Source organism: Cottoperca gobio, chromosome 9 (assembly GCF_900634415.1).
Source record: "Cottoperca gobio chromosome 9, fCotGob3.1, whole genome shotgun sequence".
NCBI lineage: Eukaryota > Metazoa > Chordata > Actinopteri > Perciformes > Bovichtidae > Cottoperca > Cottoperca gobio.
The window spans coordinates 901,416-920,714 of NC_041363.1; the positions used below are offsets into that span (position 1 = coordinate 901,416).

The window sequence follows — 19,299 nt, forward strand, 5'->3', positions numbered from 1 at the left end:
CTTATTGTGTGCACAGACATGAGGCAACACTGTTAATCAAGAACACACTCTCTCACAGCTCTTTGTTTCTGAACACAGGGAACAGGTTTTATTTGTCTCAGTATGTTGTACGAAAGCTTTGAGACATCCATTAAAACTTCAGGCAGTTTGCTTCAATGGTACCTCAGATGCTTTGTAGGCTACTGCCTTTTCCCTGAGGCTCTGCCCCCCCTTAATATGGAAACGGTAGTCATCTCATTACATCAGCACAGCAGACTTCTCCCTCAGCTGTAAAAGAACAACCTAATGACGGCTGAGAAACACCGTATTTATTGTCTAGACTTCTGATAAAAGCCTGTTCATGCAAACCACATGACATTAAATGTTTGCTAAAGAGTTTTTGTAAGCGCTTTGATTGCTGTACTGTGATTCTTTGGGTGCGTTAGCAACACACATTTTAGATCCTGTTCAAAGTGGGCTATAATAAGCTAAGAATCTGGCTTTTGAGAGAAATGTTGTTGATTAAAATCTTCACTCCAGCTGAAAGAATGAAAAGTGAAAATGTTGCTTTTAAATTAGCATTAAAACAGCATTTAAACCCAGAACTGCTCCCACTGGTGTCAATAGTAGAAGACTGTTGTTGTGCCTGGGCTGCGTTGTTTTTCACAAGACTAAGAGGCTAGTTTCATGCTAGCTGCTGTGTGAGGCCTCACTGAGGTACAGCTGTGGGCTAAATGCTAGTGTCAGCATGCTAACATGCTCAAACTAATGCTACATGTTGATGTTTAGCAGGTGATGTTTGCTGTGTTCGCCATCGTAGCTTGTTAGCATGCTAAGGTTTACAGTCCAGCTGAGGCTGCTGGGAATTATATGTTTTTTTGGGTAATTTGATCATAAATTAAAGTATTAGATAAATTACAATCTTGACCTTAAATGGTGCTTTATGGAAAGTCAAGATAACTTTATGGTACATGGATGAATGTGTGGAACGTATTAATGTTCAGCTTTTGAGACGTTTCACTTCACTAACCACTCATGTCAACCTCATGGTGGTGAAAGTCAGAGGATGACTAAAGTAGGATACAACAACTAGGAATCATGAATGTGTTCCAACTTTTATGTCAATCCATCGAGTAGAAGTGAAAACTTTGATCTGCTGATCACCAATGTCATTAGGATTCATCCTCTGGGGACCATGAATGTCCAAATTGAGTGTAAATCCATCCAGTAGTTGTTGTTTCAGTATCGACCGAAGTAAAAGACCTGCCGTCGGAGCGACATTGCCATCCATTGAGCTATGCTGCGTGGCTAACAATGATTAATTGGCAGATTAAACCTTGCTTAACGCGGTTTAACCATTTTCAGATTTATGTTTAAAGTTTCCAAGATTATACTTAAAGCCTTTTTTTTTTACATGTTCTACCCAAACCTTCCTGTGTGGCAGAGCAGGTGCAGCATGTCTGCCCCACAACCCATCATCACTCCCTGACTTCTACACCTCTGATCAGGGGATCATTTGTATTGTACGTTGCTCTCGCTAATCAATACGCAATTTAGTACTTTGTCAAGCAGAAGGAACATCCATTATGAATGTTTATGTGCACAGACTTGTACAGTTGGTTGGCTGGTTTGCCTGTCAGTTTATTCAACTGCCAGTTTCCATTAAATCAGGCCCGCGGCGTGGCCACCAGATCCTTGTGTAGAGACGGAGCAGTCGCACTGGAGGAGACACAGGTGTCCCGCGCTGCCTTGACTGAACAAGAAGTGACTGCAGTCTTATGCTTCGTTGCCTTAACCTCTCCTCGAGCAATATCCAACAGATTGCACACTTGGCACGCACACACTTATAGCAAGTACACACTTTTCTTATAGCATGTGTGCACACTAAATCTGCAGTGTGGCTAAAGAACACCAGGGACGGAAGAGATGCCTCTGGAGGTTTAGGTTCTCTGGTATCACATCTAGACTAGTTGCAGCTTAAATATGGATGACCTTTAAAATGCTTGAGTTTCATTTATCGCAAAAACGACAAAAAATAGTGACTGTTTTTACCCTTTAGATCAGTGGTCTTCACTATGTTTACGTGAGCGCCACATTGAGAGGACAAAGTCAACAGGAGAGACACTTTTACCGCAAAGTATGAAAAGCTACCTCCAGTCATAAAAAGCATGTCTGCTTATTAATCTGTCATCCAGCCAGAACATACAATATGCAATGCACCAATACATTCATTAAAAGCAGGATCATCTTAATACTGGGACGATGTTGTCAAACTCTGCAAACAATATTTCTGCTGAAGCCACAAAGCAGTTTCACAATGTTTGAGTCTGAGAAGGTTCTTTGCCCGAGACAAACTCCATGCGATCTCAAAGGATGCCTCAGTGAATCGTTCAGCTGTATTAGTCGTCCTGTGTTTGAGCCTTTGTTGTCCAGAAACAGAAGAAAGCTGCTCTATTGTTTTTACTCATTTCTCTTCCAGGTGCGTAAGTTTCGTTGAATTTTGGATGCGTCGTTTGGAAATGCGGCTCCAAATGGACTTCTCTTGAAACCAGAGCCGGTCTGTTTGCACATTAAGCACAAAGGGTTCGACTCGTGGAGGACAAATACAAACTCCTCTGTCCACTTGTCTTGAATGTTCCTTTACTCGTCTTGTGTGGCTCGTACCTTTCTCTTTCTTTTTTAACGGGAGGCTAATAGAGCAGACACTGTGTTTTAATGGGTTGTATGTAATAGCCCTGCTTGTTTTTATGAAATATCTGTATTGACTCCATAATCATATCTATCACTTTATTTAGCCCACTGCCACGCGAGACACCAATAAAGCTTGGCGAGCCGCGCAGTGAGTAACTCTGCTTTAGCTGCAGTAAAAACCACATTTTGAGGACACAAATGCATAAATATGTGCAGTATTTCAGTACTGATTCAGTAAAGTCCAGGTGGGATACAGTAAAGGTACACACCGGAACAAAAAAGTGAAACCAGACTGTAAATAAATGGAGATAAACAGAATGTATAACATTACAAAAACATATTAAATGAGTGGAGTCTGCAGATGGTCTCTCTTCCCTGCAGAGAGTATCCTGTACTCACACGCACCCATAATGTATGTGCACAATGTGCGTATTAGCATAACACAGTTGCATTACCACTTGTTCGCCTCAGTTAAACAGCAGATGGAGGCACCACATGTGCAGAACGTACTGCACTGTCTCCTCCTGTATCTAATCTGTGACAACAACGAGAGCTGTGTCGCTGGTGTTTGTGTTACCAAAGGTTTCTATAGAAGAAGAAGAATTGGGAGTGAATTCTGACTGTAACAAAGTGTGTTGAAAGCTTGTAGCTAAAACTATACAGTCTTGTCGTGGAAAGTTTAAATTAAGTCTTTATACAAATGACCAGTGAAGTGATAATACTGAAGATTCTTGAGAGAACATTTGTCTTTGGAGTATTTATTCTTTGCAGAGACGGTTCAATGGTCACACAGAGAGCAAGCAGTCTCTGCTAGCAATAACAAGAATCTTGTTAGTCTTGTGCTTAAAGCTAAATGCTAGCGTGCTAACATGCCCACCGTGACTGTTAACATGCTAATGATCGGTCCAATACATATTTACTCTGTGGTGGATGGACCATCAGACTCTAGAGACGCACTGCGAGCAGGGCTGAAAACATTGTATTCTTCTGTGATTGATTTTATAATCACTTCAGTAGCTTCGCTCAGGACGTCCACGTCACTGATGATGAGGTCCACTCCCCTCCAGCTGTTTTGTCCACATGTATTTTTGAATGTTTCTGTTTGATTCAAGTAAATAGGATTTTGAAGTTGTAATTGTAACCGATACCCCAGAGTTTTGTCTGTATTTATTTTGTTGTACAGTTTCTGTGTAATCTCTGGCTGTTGATGGATTCAGTTGTTATGTTCAGTCTTCTTGAAGTGTAGAGTCTGCAGGTCTCCATTCAGGAGCTCAAGTAAGAAGAGGTTGTAGATTAAATAAACAAAAGACCAACACGGCCGGCCTTCTTTACACGAGCTCTTCACTGAGACGTCTCATACTTCTACTATTCGGCCTTTTTTAGCGCTAATACTGTTTGCACTAACTTCTTCAATGTGTTGGATCTTTGATGCAGCATTTGAGCCTCTTTTACCCGGAAACAGAACTCTAAATCTCATCTGTATTGTGTGACATATAAAACAGGATCAGTTAAATATCCCTTCAAGGCTTAGCACTGACACTATAGTACACAAAGATGAATAAACATAAAGGCACCTCCGAGTGTTGCAGAGTATATCAAAGTGTCAACCGTCTTCTGTTAGAAAGATGAAGCGATGCTGGCTCACTGTATTCTGCAGCTCCCCTCACTGTGGCTCCTGGACTCCACACTTCCATCTGTCTTCCAGAACCGCTTCACATTTTTAATGTCCTTCTTTGCAAAGGGGATGAATGTGAATAGCTGCAGTGAGACGGAGGTGGGCCATTATCTCCAGGAAAAGGCTGTGATTTAGCAAAAAGCTCGCAGGAATCCCAGCAGAGGGAAGGCAGGAGCCCAGAGATCCAATACAGATCTGGGGGTAATGAATTATTTGAAAAAGGAGCCTCCAAAAAAAGCAGTTAAACAATGGCTATAGAAAGAAAGTCATTTCCAGCTCGGGGAAGGTGTGAGAGATGTGATAATGTTGTACCTCCTCCATTAGACACCCACACCATGTGGGGCTGAATTTCTCATTTCCCCTTTGTACGTTTTGAACCATGTGAGTAATCTTAATATTCCACTTTCATCTGCTTCCACAGTGGACCTTTTACAAAGAGCAGGAGGGTAAAGAAGTATGTTTGTAACTGCAGGCAAATTAGCTCAAAAAGAAGGTTCAGAAGAAGCAAATTATTCTAAAAGTTTCATTCCAAATACAACCAGTTTTACTCATTAGCCACACGGGACAGAGCTAAATGTTGCACAGCTCACAGTAAGACGTACGACTGCCCCGTGCACGCGTAGGACTGCACTGTGCACGCGTAGGACTGCACTGTGCACGTGTAGCAGGCTGTAATGTTTCCACACAACGGTTACAAAACAACCTTTGTTGCTCAATTCAAAGGTTTGGCCTTGAAGTTCTGGGGTTTCAATGTATGTGATTTAAAGTGTTCTCTCACAGATGTGGGCTCTGATACTCAGGTGAACATGCAGTGTGTAGCTTTACATCGTTGCTCATCATCCCAACTGTGGATTTATTTAAGAAAGTGTCTGGATCTCATCATGAAGGTGAAGCGGGACTTCAACAATGGAAAACTGTTCATTATGCGCTGAGCGTGCAGTCCGCTGTACGTTGTGCTGAGGTGGTGTCAGTGATGAGAACATCCTCCGCTGGTCCCTCAGTTATGTTACACAGTGAGGAGCTGAGATAAGGACGAGCAGGGAATTGTTCAACCTTGTGAAAAGACAAAGAGAACATGTTGGATTACCTCCATGTGTCACTCAACGGGCCTCATGCGTTGTGGGATTGTTAGATTGTTAGCAGAGCGTCGCGTACACACAGGGATATTAAGGAGAACTGGATACGGGATTCATCCTGTGCACACTGTACGCCTAACAACCTCCGCTGGCTTCCTCTCACGTCTGTGTGTCACGTAGAGAAGGTGAAAAAGCTAAGAGAAGAGACAGTATTAGTATTACATCTTTAAAGGAACACTTTATTGCAGCTTGGGTTTTATGTTTGTCGCGTCAACCAATCACTGAATCTCCCAAATAACCTGTGAGAGGCAGTAACTCAGACACACAGTGGAGAGACGCTCCAACGACCTCCACAGCAGGAAGTGACGTCATGGATGCTAAAGTGAAGCTACTAGAGCAACTCTCCTGTTTACAACCTGTCGGACCACCAACTTTATACATTACATTACTTTGATGGGAGTTCAACCTGTAGAAGCACTGAAGTGAAGTAAGATGTAAAGTGTTATTAAAGTGGTAAATGATTAAGATGAGTTGGCTGAAGGAGTGTGACCGGTGCTCTTTAACTCATATCTGTCGTCAGGAAGTCTTCTGTCCCTGCATACAGCCTGATACTGTCCATCACTGTTGCCTTGTGACCATGCAGCTCTCTGTCCCTGCTGCTGTCTGACTTGAAGGTCACTTCATCGTGTGTGTGGCTGAAGCCTGCTCATCTCTCCCCTGTCTGCTCCGCTGGCAGCAACAGACGGCATTGTCCACAGCTATGTTGGGAGCAAGTCCTTCTCATCCTCTTCCTGCAGGGATACCCTCGCACTTGGCTGTCCTACTTTCTCCTGCGTGTGCCTCAGGGGAGGCGCACATGAGTAGTGAGTGTTCCCTGACCTCCAGATTTAGCCCAGGAATTATACGGTACTAAACCAGGCCAGGATCAGGCCAATCCAGTGCCGGCTGCGCCCGCAGCGCTCGCCTCCAGCAGTGCAGCTTGTTGAATCCAGCAGCGAGAAAGACAAATGCTGCATCTTAGATGGAGTGTCTGCGAGCTCGAGCATGTTGACGGCGTTTCTGATGCAGTGACAGAAGAAAACTACAACAGTCCAGCAGTAAGACGTCACACTGCCCGTCTCCATCACAACAAACACTCAGAGCAAGACGAGTGTGCAGCTCAGCGCTGACAGCTAACACAATATACTGCTAATCTCAAGACTGTTTTATTATGTCGCACATGAATGGGAATGAGGCAGACTCCCCCCCACTGTCTGTCTGTCTGTCTGTCTGTCTGTCTGTCGGTCTGTCTGTCTGTCTGTCTGCCTGTCTGCCTGTCTGTCTGCCTGTTTGTCTGCCTGTCTGCCTGTCTGTCTGTCTGTCTGCCTGTCTGCCTGTCTGTCTGTCTGTCTCCCTGTCTGATGGCTCTCTGTCTCTCTCCCTGTCTGTCTCTCCCCCCCTCCCCCCTCTCCTGTCTCTGTCTCTGTCTCTGAGAGGATTGCAGTGCAGCAATATATATTGTGTGAATGCAGAGCTCCAGTTATTTCTTTCATCAGGTTTGAAATGTTTTGCTTCTGAAAACCAGAAAAACAATATTTTAAAACTATGTTGCTGAGCTTATCAGACATCCGTCCACATCCCTGAATCTATACTATATTATGTAACATACAGTAAGTAATGAAGCTTCTCTGTGGCTGACAGCTCTGTATATTACAACACACACCTTCCTACCGCTTCATTAATTACATTTCCCTGCAATTAGCTCCTCGTTTATCCAGTTTTAATTAACCATGAAATTATGGATCTTCCAATCTGCAGCTGACGTCTCATCTCCGGCTGTATTCTGCTCATTTCCTGAATATATATCTGCTCATTACCACGATGAAATCCTGCTCTTCTGCTGCTACCCTGCTGAAGGAAGTGTGTGTGTGTGTGTGTGTGTGTGTGTGTGTGTGTGTGTGTGTAGGTGTGTGTAAGAGTCAGTGAAGGACAAGGCCAAGGGCAGAACAACGGGGTGTGTGTGTGTGTTAGAATGACTCAGAGTGCAGCAGTGTTCTTCTATTATCACACACTGCGGGAGGAAGAACTATGTCTCCACACACACACACACACACACACACACACACACACACACACACACACACACACACACACACACACAGTAGTGATTACAGCTCACTATCAACAGCGATTCAGTAACAGTAACGTCCTGATTGAAGCGTCTGGTCCCTGCTGGTCGGACACGTCTGGTGTGTTGTGTGGCTTCATACACATTCACACACATTTCAAAGCTGTGCACACGATCAAGAGAAGCGACTGTGTTTAGAGGTGTTTGTGTTACCAGGTCAAATCTTTCATGCATCTCGAGGCAGAATCTCTCCATGACACATTTCTGGTCCTATTTTGAGCCTCTGAGCTGCAGATGTGTGCTCACCTGCTGATTCTTATTAAAAGATTGATCAAACACAAAGTGTTTCATTTTTCAGAGACCTTTCTGCAGAACTAAAGTAAACTCTGAGCTCCCTCACTAAGAGCCTCATGAAGACTGAAAGAGAACCAGCGCAGCATGTGGGAAGCTCATGTTCATCTACACGTCTGAATGACACACATGGCAGGAGGTTGTTGGTTACAGGTGTGTCGCTCTATCTGTGGATGATACATCGGCCAATTTGACTTTGACACATCTGCAATAACACATTACAGTAAGCAATTGTATCCTCCCCCCTAAAGTGTTCCAGCAGCCTCGGCTTGTTTAGAGAGCTGGTGGATTCAGAACCTCCCACACGATGACATTACGTTCCTCTCGGGAGAACAGTTCCATCTGAGAACAGTTCCATCTGAGAACAGTTCCATCTGAGAACAGTTCCATCTGAGAACAGTTCCATCCTGAGAACAGTTCCATCTGAGAACAGTTCCATCTGAGAACAGTTCCATCCTGAGAACAGTTCCATCTGAGAACAGTTCCATCTGAGATCAGTTCCATCTGAGAACAGTTCCATCCTGAGAACAGTTCCATCTGAGAACAGTTCCATCTGAGAACAGTTCCATCCTGAGAACAGTTCCATCTGAGATCAGTTCCATCTGAGAACAGTTCCATCTGAGATCAGTTCCATCTGAGAACAGTTCCATCCTGAGAACAGTTCCATCTGAGAACAGTTCCATCTGAGATCAGTTCCATCTGAGAACAGTTCCATCTGAGAACAGTTCCATCCTGAGAACAGTTCCATCTGAGAACAGTTCCATCTGAGAACAGTTCCATCCTGAGAACAGTTCCATCTGAGAACAGTTCCATCTGAGAACAGTTCCATCCTGAGATCAGTTCCATCTGAGAACAGTTCCATCTGAGAACAGTTCCATCCTGAGAACAGTTCCATCCTGAGAACAGTTCCATCTGAGAACAGTTCCATCTGAGAACAGTTCCATCCTGAGATCAGGTTCCATCCTGAGATCAGTTCCATCCTGAGAACAGTTCCATCTGAGAACAGTTCCATCCTGAGATCAGTTCCATCTGAGAACAGTTCCATCCTGAGAACAGTTCCATCTGAGAACAGTTCCATCCTGAGAACAGTTCCATCTGAGAACAGTTCCATCCTGAGAACAGTTCCATCCTGAGAACAGTTCCATCTGAGAACAGTTCCATCCTGAGATCAGTTCCATCCTGAGAACAGTTCCATCCTGAGAACAGTTCCATCTGAGAACAGTTCCATCTGAGATCAGTTCCATCTGAGAACAGTTCCATCCTGAGATCAGTTCCATCCTGAGAACAGTTCCATCTGAGAACAGTTCCATCCTGAGAACAGTTCCATCCTGAGAACAGTTCCATCTGAGAACAGTTCCATCCTGAGATCAGTTCCATCCTGAGAACAGTTCCATCTGAGAACAGTTCCATCCTGAGAACAGTTCCATCTGAGAACAGTTCCATCCTGAGATCAGTTCCATCCTGAGAACAGTTCCATCCTGAGAACAGTTCCATCCTGAGAACAGTTCCATCCCGAGAAACCACAGCTCTGTGACGCGGAGGGCAAGAGGAGATTTCTCCCACCTGTGAAACTACAGCTTCTAATCTAAATCATTAAGCCGTTAATTAGCCTCGTTAGTGTCATGTGCTGTTGTTCTGGTTCTGTTGATGTGGGTCCAGGTGAAGAGTCACACGGCTCCACTGGTGCCGCTGGGTGCCTTTGGAATATAATTCAGATTCATGTCACATGCAGCTTGTTGCTTCGATCCAGTGAGTCAAAGCACAAACAGCGCTGGTGGGTTTTCTTTCCTTTATGTTACGTTTCAGTCATTTCATGGATTTCTCTCTCGGTCACATCGAGGAGGGTCAGAGCTGCGAACAGGCTGAGCGCTGAGAGGGGCGTTATGCTGTGATGTAGGAGAACGTACACTTAGAGGGACAGTTGGGCTCATATACAGGATACATTTTAGACTTTACTTTTAAGGAAATTCTACTTGCCAGTAAAGGAATAGTTTGAGAATTTGGAAATGAATGTATAGGTTTCTTACTGAGAGTTCATGTCTGTAGATTCAATATGAAGGAAGCATTTAGTCCGACACTGAACCCCCGTAAAACCACAACTCACTGTTTTTACACATTGGCTTTTGTGTGGATTGAAACTGATTGTTAGTCAGTGAGTCAGGCTAGCTGTTTCCACCTGTTTCCAGTCTTTATGCTAAGCTACGCTAAGTCTTTCCTGCCTCTCGCTTAGAGAGTTCACAGGAATCAAATCATAATACTATTCCTTCAATGTTGTCTTTCATCCAATGTGATGTTTTGTTTAGGGGTGTTAGCATACACTCAGTGGTGAACACACTTAGCTTTTATTTATGGTTATATTTCTGATAAAAGCAACAAATGAAAACATTTAAAATAGCGACTGAAGCCGTGAGTCCTTCTGCTGCCTCACTGAGAGTACTGAGAGTCACTAAGTGCTGAACTCGTCCATTGGTTTGTACCAACACAGTAAAGAGCAAATGCATTTTTAAAAAGCTCTAAAATAAAATCAGTGTAAACTGGCAGCTGCTGAGTCCCGGCTCATTTCCAGGATCCTTAATGAGAACACGCCGTGTAAAGAGGACTTGAATCAGAGGTTCACTCTCAATTACACCACTGCTAGTTATGTTAGTGAGCTCATGTGACATATGTTTGAAAGATATGTCAACTTTAATTTAGTCACCTAAATGTTGCTTCAATATAAGGATTTAAACACCTGTGTGATAGTGTTGACCAGGTGCATCAGACACGAGGCCCTGGAGCTCACCTGCCTCTCACGTCTGCACGCTGCTCTGTGTTCTCCATCCTCACACATTCATGGAGGTGATGGTGTTGTTGCAGCCAGCACAGATGGTTCAGGGATGGCTCAGGGAGCTCCAGAGTTGACTCCATTTGCATCGCAGCAGGATGTGAAGACAAGTGTTGCACTTCTCTCCTCGTCTGGATCTGATGTGTTCAATGTGCAGATGTTTCTTTCTACACACTGTTCTACATTTGTTTGATTGAATGCTCCAAAAGAGGAAAGCATGTATTATTTGATGTGTCATTGATAAGATGTTACTGTGTTTTCTTTTAGGGCAGCGACAAGGGCGACGTGGACAAGAACAAGTGCTGCACGCTGTGCAACATGTCCTTCACCTCAGCAGTGGTGGCAGAGTCACACTACCAGGGTAAAATCCACGCCAAGAGGCTAAAACTGCTACTGGGGGAGCAGCCTGTCATCACAACCAAAGGTATAGCCCCTCTTCCAAATGCATTGTGGGTATGAATGATAGAGAAACTACAGTGCCCAAAGGGGATTTATTATTGAGAAGAAGAGCTGAGGGCTGAGACACAGGAAGCCGTATGTGTTGACAAAGTTTGGATGTGTTGTTATGTATGTGTGAAGTGGAGTACAACCTCATCGCTGATTTTAAATAGTGATGGAGCTGTGAGTCCTAACAAACAGCATTGTTTATTAGTGTGCTCTCTCACACACATGCACACACACACACACACACACACACACACACACACACACACACACACACACACACACACACACTGCAGCAACACTTCACTCTAGTTATTGTTGCTGTGACGGAGCTTCTGCTGGGTTCTTAGGTTTTGGGTCATGTCTTTGGTTTTGGGGCAGTATTCTATTCTTGCTCTTAATTTTTCTAAACTTTATCAAAGCTGTACAAGATGTGCAGGAAGTAAACAATCCTCCATTACTGCGGTGGCGTCTCCCTACAGTACCTTGGTCCAATCTCCGTATATATGCAACTCTAAAGTTACTCTGTAAATGTTTACGACATGGAACCGGAGTAATAAAGAGAACTAACCCCGTTCAGAGAGGAAGAGGAATGACTAACTGCATACACTGCTAGGAGTTTCTAGAACATGTGATGCTTGGTGACCATGGTCTGACATTCACACGTCACCTCCATTAAGATTATCATTTGGATGGTCAGTTGCCAACTGTCTGTCTGCAATCCATTTTCCCTCTCTGCCCTCAGACTCCACCACCTCCTCCATTAGATTTGAGCTCACCTTGAGGTGTCAGAGCTATACTGTCTCCTAATGCTCCAACACAACAGAGGTGGGATGATGCAACAACAATGTGAGCATAGATCCATTCATGTTGGATTGTACATTATATTGGGAATACATGACAATTTATGCAAATCCTGGCAATGGTATCCTGCTGATTTCTTCTATCTGTCCATCTTTAGGCCTCTAGAAACTATCCTGTATATGTTGTGTTGATGTGTTGCTAAATATAACAAGGATCGGATGGATGTTCAGGAGGTTTTGTACACATTTGTGTCTCCAGAGGTTAAATCAACAACAACACTGACTTTGCTGCCCAGACTTCCCCTGTAGTGTCACCATGCCATGAACGTTGATCCACACGTTCATGAATCGTGAGGAGCTTGAAGTGTGTTACAGATATACACGTCCCCCTTAGGATCACATCTTCAGGTCATCGCCAATACTTCAGTGTATGACTAAATATCTGCAACACTAATGACATCATCAGCCTCAGCGCTGTGTGTGTAGAGCTAATAATCAAGTGTTATCATGCTAACATACTAAACTAAGATTGTGATAGCATGTTAGCATGCTGATGTTAGCATTTAGCCCATTAGCATGACTCTTAGTCTTGTTTATAAAAATGTTGCATGTCAGGATTTTTAGTGAACAATTACAACTTACAAACTGCAGCCTAACAAGCTGCTGGTCGGCTGGTGTGTCCTGAGTGTGTGTGTGTGTGTGTGTGTGTGTGTGTGTGTGTGTGTGTGTGTGTGTGTGTGTGTGTGTGTGTGTGTGTGTGTGTGTGTGTTATTTTATTCACCAACTGCTCTTTACCTTCGGGGTGATTGAAGTCTGCTGCTGCTGTAATCCGCTGACAGCTGCTCACCTTGAATCTACTAACAAATGGGCAGTTTTGTGAGAATAATGAGCGAAGGGAAAACAGTGAGAGAGAAACAAGGTAAACATTATATTTTCAGATTGTTGTGGAGCCCAACACCTGAGCCTCAGTGAGCCGCGTCGACGCCTTGAGCTGTGTTTGTTTACTGCGGCTTGTTGGCACACCAGTCATTTGTACTTCACCGGTTTGTGTTCGTGCTCAGCACTGCTTTCATGTTAATTTGTTGTAATTGTTCTATTGTCTGATGAAGCAGTTTGTTTTTGTAGTGGTGATATCTGAAGTCTCCCATCATTGGAACATTCTGAATTCATCCCACAATATTACTGCAGATTTTCGCTCTAATGTGGTGGGACTGAATCAGCACAAGAGGTGTGAAGTGAAATAAATGTCAATAAGAGCTTAAATTTGGATCAAATCAGCCAGAAACCTTGAGCAGCTCTTTACACCATCCTGCTGCTGCACCGTCCTGCTGCTGCTGCACTATCCTGCTGCTGCTCAGTCCTTCTTCTACACCATCCTGCTGCTGCTGCTGCACTATCCTGCTGCTGCTCCGTCCTGCTTCTACACCATCCTGCTGCTGCTGCTGCTGCACTATCCTGCTGCTGCTCCGTCCTGCTTCTACACCATCCTGCTGCTGCTGCACCGTCCTGCTGCTGTTGCAACATCCTGCTGCTGCTCCGTGCTGCTTCTACACCATCCTGCAGCACCACCCTGCTGTTGCACCGTCCTGCTGTTGCACCGTCCTGCTGCTGCTCCGTCCTGCTTCTACACCATCCTGCAGCACCACCCTGCTGCTGTACCGACCTGCTGCTGCTGCACCATCCTGCTGCTGCTCCGTCCTGCTGCTGCTCCGTCCTGCTTCTACACCGTCCTGCTTCTACACCATCCTGCTGCTGCTGCACCGTCCTGTTGCTGTTGCACCGTCCTGCTGTTGCACCATCCTGCTGCTGCTGCACCGTCCTGTTGCTGTTGCACCGTCCTGCTGTTGCACCATCCTGCTGCTGCACCATCCTGCTTCTACACCATCCTGCAGCACCACCCTGCTGTTGCACCGTCCTGCTGTTGCATTTACAGCCCATCATCCACCTGTGGTCTCTGTTCTTTTTTATTCTCGGGGTTTGCATCGATCTCTCTCTGCTCTTGTTGTGGCTGGTTGAAATATTTATGTTCTTAGGGAGTGATGGAAACAGAGCTTGATACCAACTGAAGTTTGTATTTATTTATTTTCCACAGAGTTCCTTTTCAATTCAGGGCTAAACTACAGAAGGTGTGTGTGTATTAAAGCAGCGAAGAGTGATTTGTTTTTCACAGGTTGTGAGATTAGGATGGAGGTTTTTAGTTTAATTTAGATTTAAGTTGATTATTTTCGGCTCTGAAGCTTAAAATAAAAGGAAACTGCTACCCCTCATATAAATAAAGCCAAACTAATATGATAACATTCAAAGGATGGTTACTGGCTTAAAGTATGAATGAGGCTCTTTTTGCTGCTCGCTCTGTTTGCAACATGTCAGTGACACATTAAGCATGACATCTGTGGCCGACAGAACAGAGGCAGCTCCATCCCGGCCATAAGAGGGGGGGTGGGGGACACACAGCCATCAATCACACTGACACCCAGTAAACTCCAGGGACACTGAGGACCCTCCTCCCCACCTGACACACATTAGCAGCTGCTGATATGCAGTTCTATTTCTCAGTTCTATATTCACTTTGAATTTGACCAAAAAGAACAATTATTCAGTTCTTCTCATGGGTCTGTTACCGAGTGGAACAGCCTCAAACATCATGGGACACTAAACCTCATCATTAATATTCATAGATTGATGAAATACAAATATCAGACCCACATATTACCCTCAAGCACAAACACGGTTTATTTTGTCTCAATAGTTTCAAATATGAGAAGATTCCTCGAGGGGAAAGATCGAGTCTGTCAATAACAGGTTGAGTTGCTCTTTTCCAAACAACCCACATGCTGCAGTAGAGGAAGTGGACTGAGCTCGTGTTATCCCCTGAAACAGTCGTTTAAAGCACCTCTGTTGTACAGGCACCCAGATCTGTCACAAATAGAAAATGTCAGGAAGATAAATCCAGTGCACCGGGAGGCCCGGACTATTGATTTCTACATAAGTAACGTCAGCAGACTGTCCGCGCTCCTCTGTTGATCCGCCGACCTCTCGGGACACACTGTTGTTCCAGCCCGCCGTCAGCCGGTATTCAGTTGCAGAAACTCTGCCTTGTCAACATCATTCACCCCAAACATATCCATGCATGTTAAAACAAGCCTTGATGAACACTGATGATAACACGCAGCATCCCTGTTGCCATAGGAGATGCTCATAAACACGACTTGATGCATTGTTTCCCTGCTTTGAACAGATGGTGAACATCCTCCCTTTGGGTCCATAACCCCGATTCAAAACCCACGATAAACATTATAAAAATGCATCGTCGTCAATCTGAAATCTTAGAGTTGAAAAGCTGCGTAAGCTGTTGTTGAATTTCAAATGAACTCTAAACATGCAAGAATTTCATCTGAAATTAATGTTTAATGTTTTCCAGAAGGCTCAGCTACTGTATTACATTATAGGCTAACTAATAACCCTTTTTTGCCCTTTAATTCTGGCACAGTTATGTTAATGTTAATGTTTTCACTGACCTATATAGCACACGCTCATCCGCATGCATTTCTATATCAACAGCTAGTGTTGCAATGTGCTGCAATGCTATTCTATTTTAGAGCACAGGGAGGCTGAATAAATGTCATTAGTATTTTTATATATTCACAGCCGCATGTATTTTCTTATTCCTCCACATGTTTCTCTAAGCCGTGTTTCCACGTTCTGGCCAGTTTCCAATCGTCTGGGCCTTGAGCGGAAGAGCTGCCATGAATGTCACTTCCTTTAACATCTGCAGCTTAATGTGGGGATATCTTTCTGCTGCTCTCATTTACTGGCAAGTGATTTGAAGAAATCTGGAGTAAAAATGTGCACATAGTAACCGGGCCGTGGCTCTTCCTGTACATGTAACTGAGACTCTAAATGTTACAATCTGTTAAACAGTTCAAGCGCGTGAATCATACTAATATTTAAAGGCCTTTCTGGTTCCCTGCTGATCAAACTTTCTAATGGGCGGCTTCAGCATTCGCACCACATTTTCATACTTTGACATTGTTGGGATTCTTCTGGTATTCTGGTGCAGCAGCTCAAATCTGAGATCCACATAAAGTTACAGTGTTATCAGTGGTGTGATGGTGTGATGGTGCAGGGAACAGACTGATGAAGGTATGACTGACATATAGTAAGAATGAGCACATAACGAAGGAGGTGTTATTAATGCATTTCTTCTATTTCAGCATTTTATATAAAACAATATTCTGAAAGTGACTTTTTGACCGTACTAGCAGCGTGGCAGTCGCACCATGTCGAGACAAATGTAAACTGTAACATCTCCGTCAAATATTTAATTTATCTAATTACATTACATTATAGGTCATTTAGTGGGCGCTCTTATTCAGAGCAACTTACAGTGAACTAACTACAGGGACAATGGTGGCAGCCCTGGTACCTCATGACCTTCTCGTTTGGAAGGCGTACCACCCAGACCACTAGGCTATCACCACCCTCTACTAATACTAATACTTTGGTTTTGTCACGATCTGATTGTACTTGCTCCCTGTTTTATTTTTTCCCTCCCTCTGTGATTGTTGATTTGATCCTCCTGTGTCCATTTCCCCTGCCCTTGTGTCTTTGCCTTTCTCCCCCAGCTGTGTCTCGTTCCCTCGTTAATGTCTTTGCTTTATAATTTACGCCGCCAACAGAGTTTGAAAGTTTTGCTAAAGTCTCCCACTGATTTTTCATTTCTCATTCCATCACTGTTGAGGTAACAACAGACTATTTCACTAATATTACTTCTCGTATAGCCTCTTTGCAGGATAAATACACAATTGCGGTTACAAAAGTGTCTTTTCTTCAACCAATGTTCCAAGTTCAACAGCAGAAAAGAGTTTATTTTGCACGTTGCTACTTTTCAGACATGCACAACACGTGTCGTAAAATCAAATTTAACGACACTTCATGTATTTCAGATGAACTACAGCCTTGTCCTTGAATGCATCCGTAGTCTCAGTAATGCTGCACAAACCCTGACAGTAATTTACAACAGGCTTCGTAAATATCCCTCATTCTCGTTTTATCTATTTCCAACTTTATTCTCTGAAGGACAAATAACTTCAGCTTTGTTGTGATGCATCTCAGGGATGGAGATGTTCTGTTTGTCTGCTCTCCATGGCCTGCACAGCGTGCACATATTCCTCCTCAGTAACAAAGGGAAATTTGACAAAATGTTGTTTCCTGAGTCGTACGGGGTCTGCAGGCAGAGCAGAGGGGGGTGAGTGGAGAGCGAGGGGATTCAGAGCACTTTGATCCGCTCTCCTCACAGAGGCTGAATCTCCTCAGATGTATAACTCTCTTCACACTAAATAGATCTTCTTTGTACTGCTTCTTTGTTGCATACAAATGGCTTGCAAGGAGGGGATTTATCTTTTAAGCACAACTCAGCGCTCTAAACTAGTGCAGGTGAAATGACATCAGTGTGGCACATGGAAACAAGGTAGTGTGTTTCTTTTCTCCTTTGGGGGGGTTGTAGATTACATTTTTAATGGATTTTTAGTTTTCTGTTATTAAATTGATTGGTCAATAATGATCAAAATCTTCATGCTAAATCTCCCTAAAGCACAAAACCGAGCGAATGAAAGGGCTGACTGAATAAATTAGAATGAGCTTTAAATTGACAGCTGAAGTCAACAAACAGCATAAAGTCCGTCAGGCAGAGCAAGTGTTTGCTGCAGTGCTGCTCTTGCATCAAAACCTCACAACTCCTATTTGTTTTCACTCAAGCTCAAACAAATGCTTCTCTAAAGTTTATGAAATGCATTTGCATTAAAATTGCATTGTGAAAATAAGGCTGTTTATGTAAAGCTGCCTTTTGAAATGTAAGCTTTCATCTAGCAAGAGTGCAACGCATCTCCCTGGAGACGAACACTAAGTGATGTGAACATGACTTATTACTGCAATAGAAAATGTCTGAGCTGAAGGATAGGGAAGCTACTATCTGAATCAGGATCACTTTAAATTAGAAGTGCTATGAAGGCATGAGAGTCTTTCTGCAAACACATACTTTCACATGCTGTGTTTGTTACAAGCCTTCTGCAACTACAGGGGTCTTCAGAACCGTTAACGTTAGCGTCCTTCTGTCCTGCACCGTGTCGGGTGCCCACAGACAACACGTTTCTAGTTCTTGTAGTGTAGGCGGGATGTGTCACAGTCTGTCCTCTCCAGCCACGTTCCCTTTTCCCCAGGCTCCTTCATTACCATTGGAGTTATTCTCTATAGTCCTCTGGCCCGGACCCTTTAATCGGAGAGCCGGTCTAGACATACCCATCAAGGTGTGATCTACGAGATCTAACACCATCCACCACCAATACCCATCACCTGATTGCAACACCCGTCTACACACCTGTCCCCCCTTCTCTCATTTGCTTTGCAGTTGCCTTCTAGCCTCGCATGCATCTCATTTGTCACAAGAACCGATGCTTCGGAAACAAGTCGATGCCAAAAATCAGACAATGTGACGTTTCTCTACAGGACCTGAAGGACATGTTGGGATCAGGGTTTATGCCAACATCGTCCTGGCACTGATTAGAAAATGTGTTTTGGAGAAACAGAGATCTTTCCAGGGACACCTTCGTTATGTATAACGCTTAGCAAGTGACAAACTGAACCGAGCACTGACACGTTAAAAAAAGGATGCAGTAAACTCCCCATCGATGGGTCCGGGTGACACACACTATTGTTTCCCTGATAATGCTGCTTTGTGAACAACAATTCCTTGTTGAAACCGACAGGTGGAGAGCTAGTTAGCGTTAGCTGTCAGCCGCCGGTTGGCAGTGTGGTCCTGCTTGGCTCAGGGATCTGACTGGAACACCTGCAGTGAATTGCCAGACATTTACACCCCAGACAGAGAAACCAAGCGAGAAACAGAGAAAGTATAAATCGTTAGTTGACTACAACTATTGTAGGGAGAAGACACTTCAACAGTTTCCTGTTTGTCTCCGGCCATACAACTAGTGTTAGCGATGCGCTACGAGAGTAATGGGAGAAACCCCCTTACGTTATTCCTCCTAGTTCCCCAATTTCTGATGAGGTCGGCATGACAGAACCTCCGACACATGTCCGTTTCAAACAATACTGTATTCAACCTCATCTGATATGAAGAGTGCACCTCAGTCCTTGCGTCTTATTATCAAGTTTAACCAGAGTTTCCTTCGATTTTTAACAACTATTATGCGATAAAATTTCAAGTTGGAGCCATAGTCCTTCCACAACACAGCACGATGACATTTTGGATGTCTATCTTTAGCCTGCTGCCCTGAGGGGATTCGTGTTGGTCTCCAGTCTTTCCTTTGTGTTGCCTCCAACACCGTGATGTA

General features: G+C 44.0%; 1 protein-coding gene across 1 annotated transcript in view; it reads left to right on the plus strand.

Annotated features, from left to right (window-relative positions):
* Positions 1–19,299, plus strand: part of zmat4a (zinc finger, matrin-type 4a) — a 123,085-nt gene that overhangs the window by 65,452 nt on the left and 38,334 nt on the right. Inside the window, exon 3 of the mRNA XM_029440649.1 lies at positions 10,971–11,127. Within this exon, the coding sequence (XP_029296509.1) occupies positions 10,971–11,127 (157 nt within the window). The remainder of the gene's footprint in view (positions 1–10,970; positions 11,128–19,299) is intronic.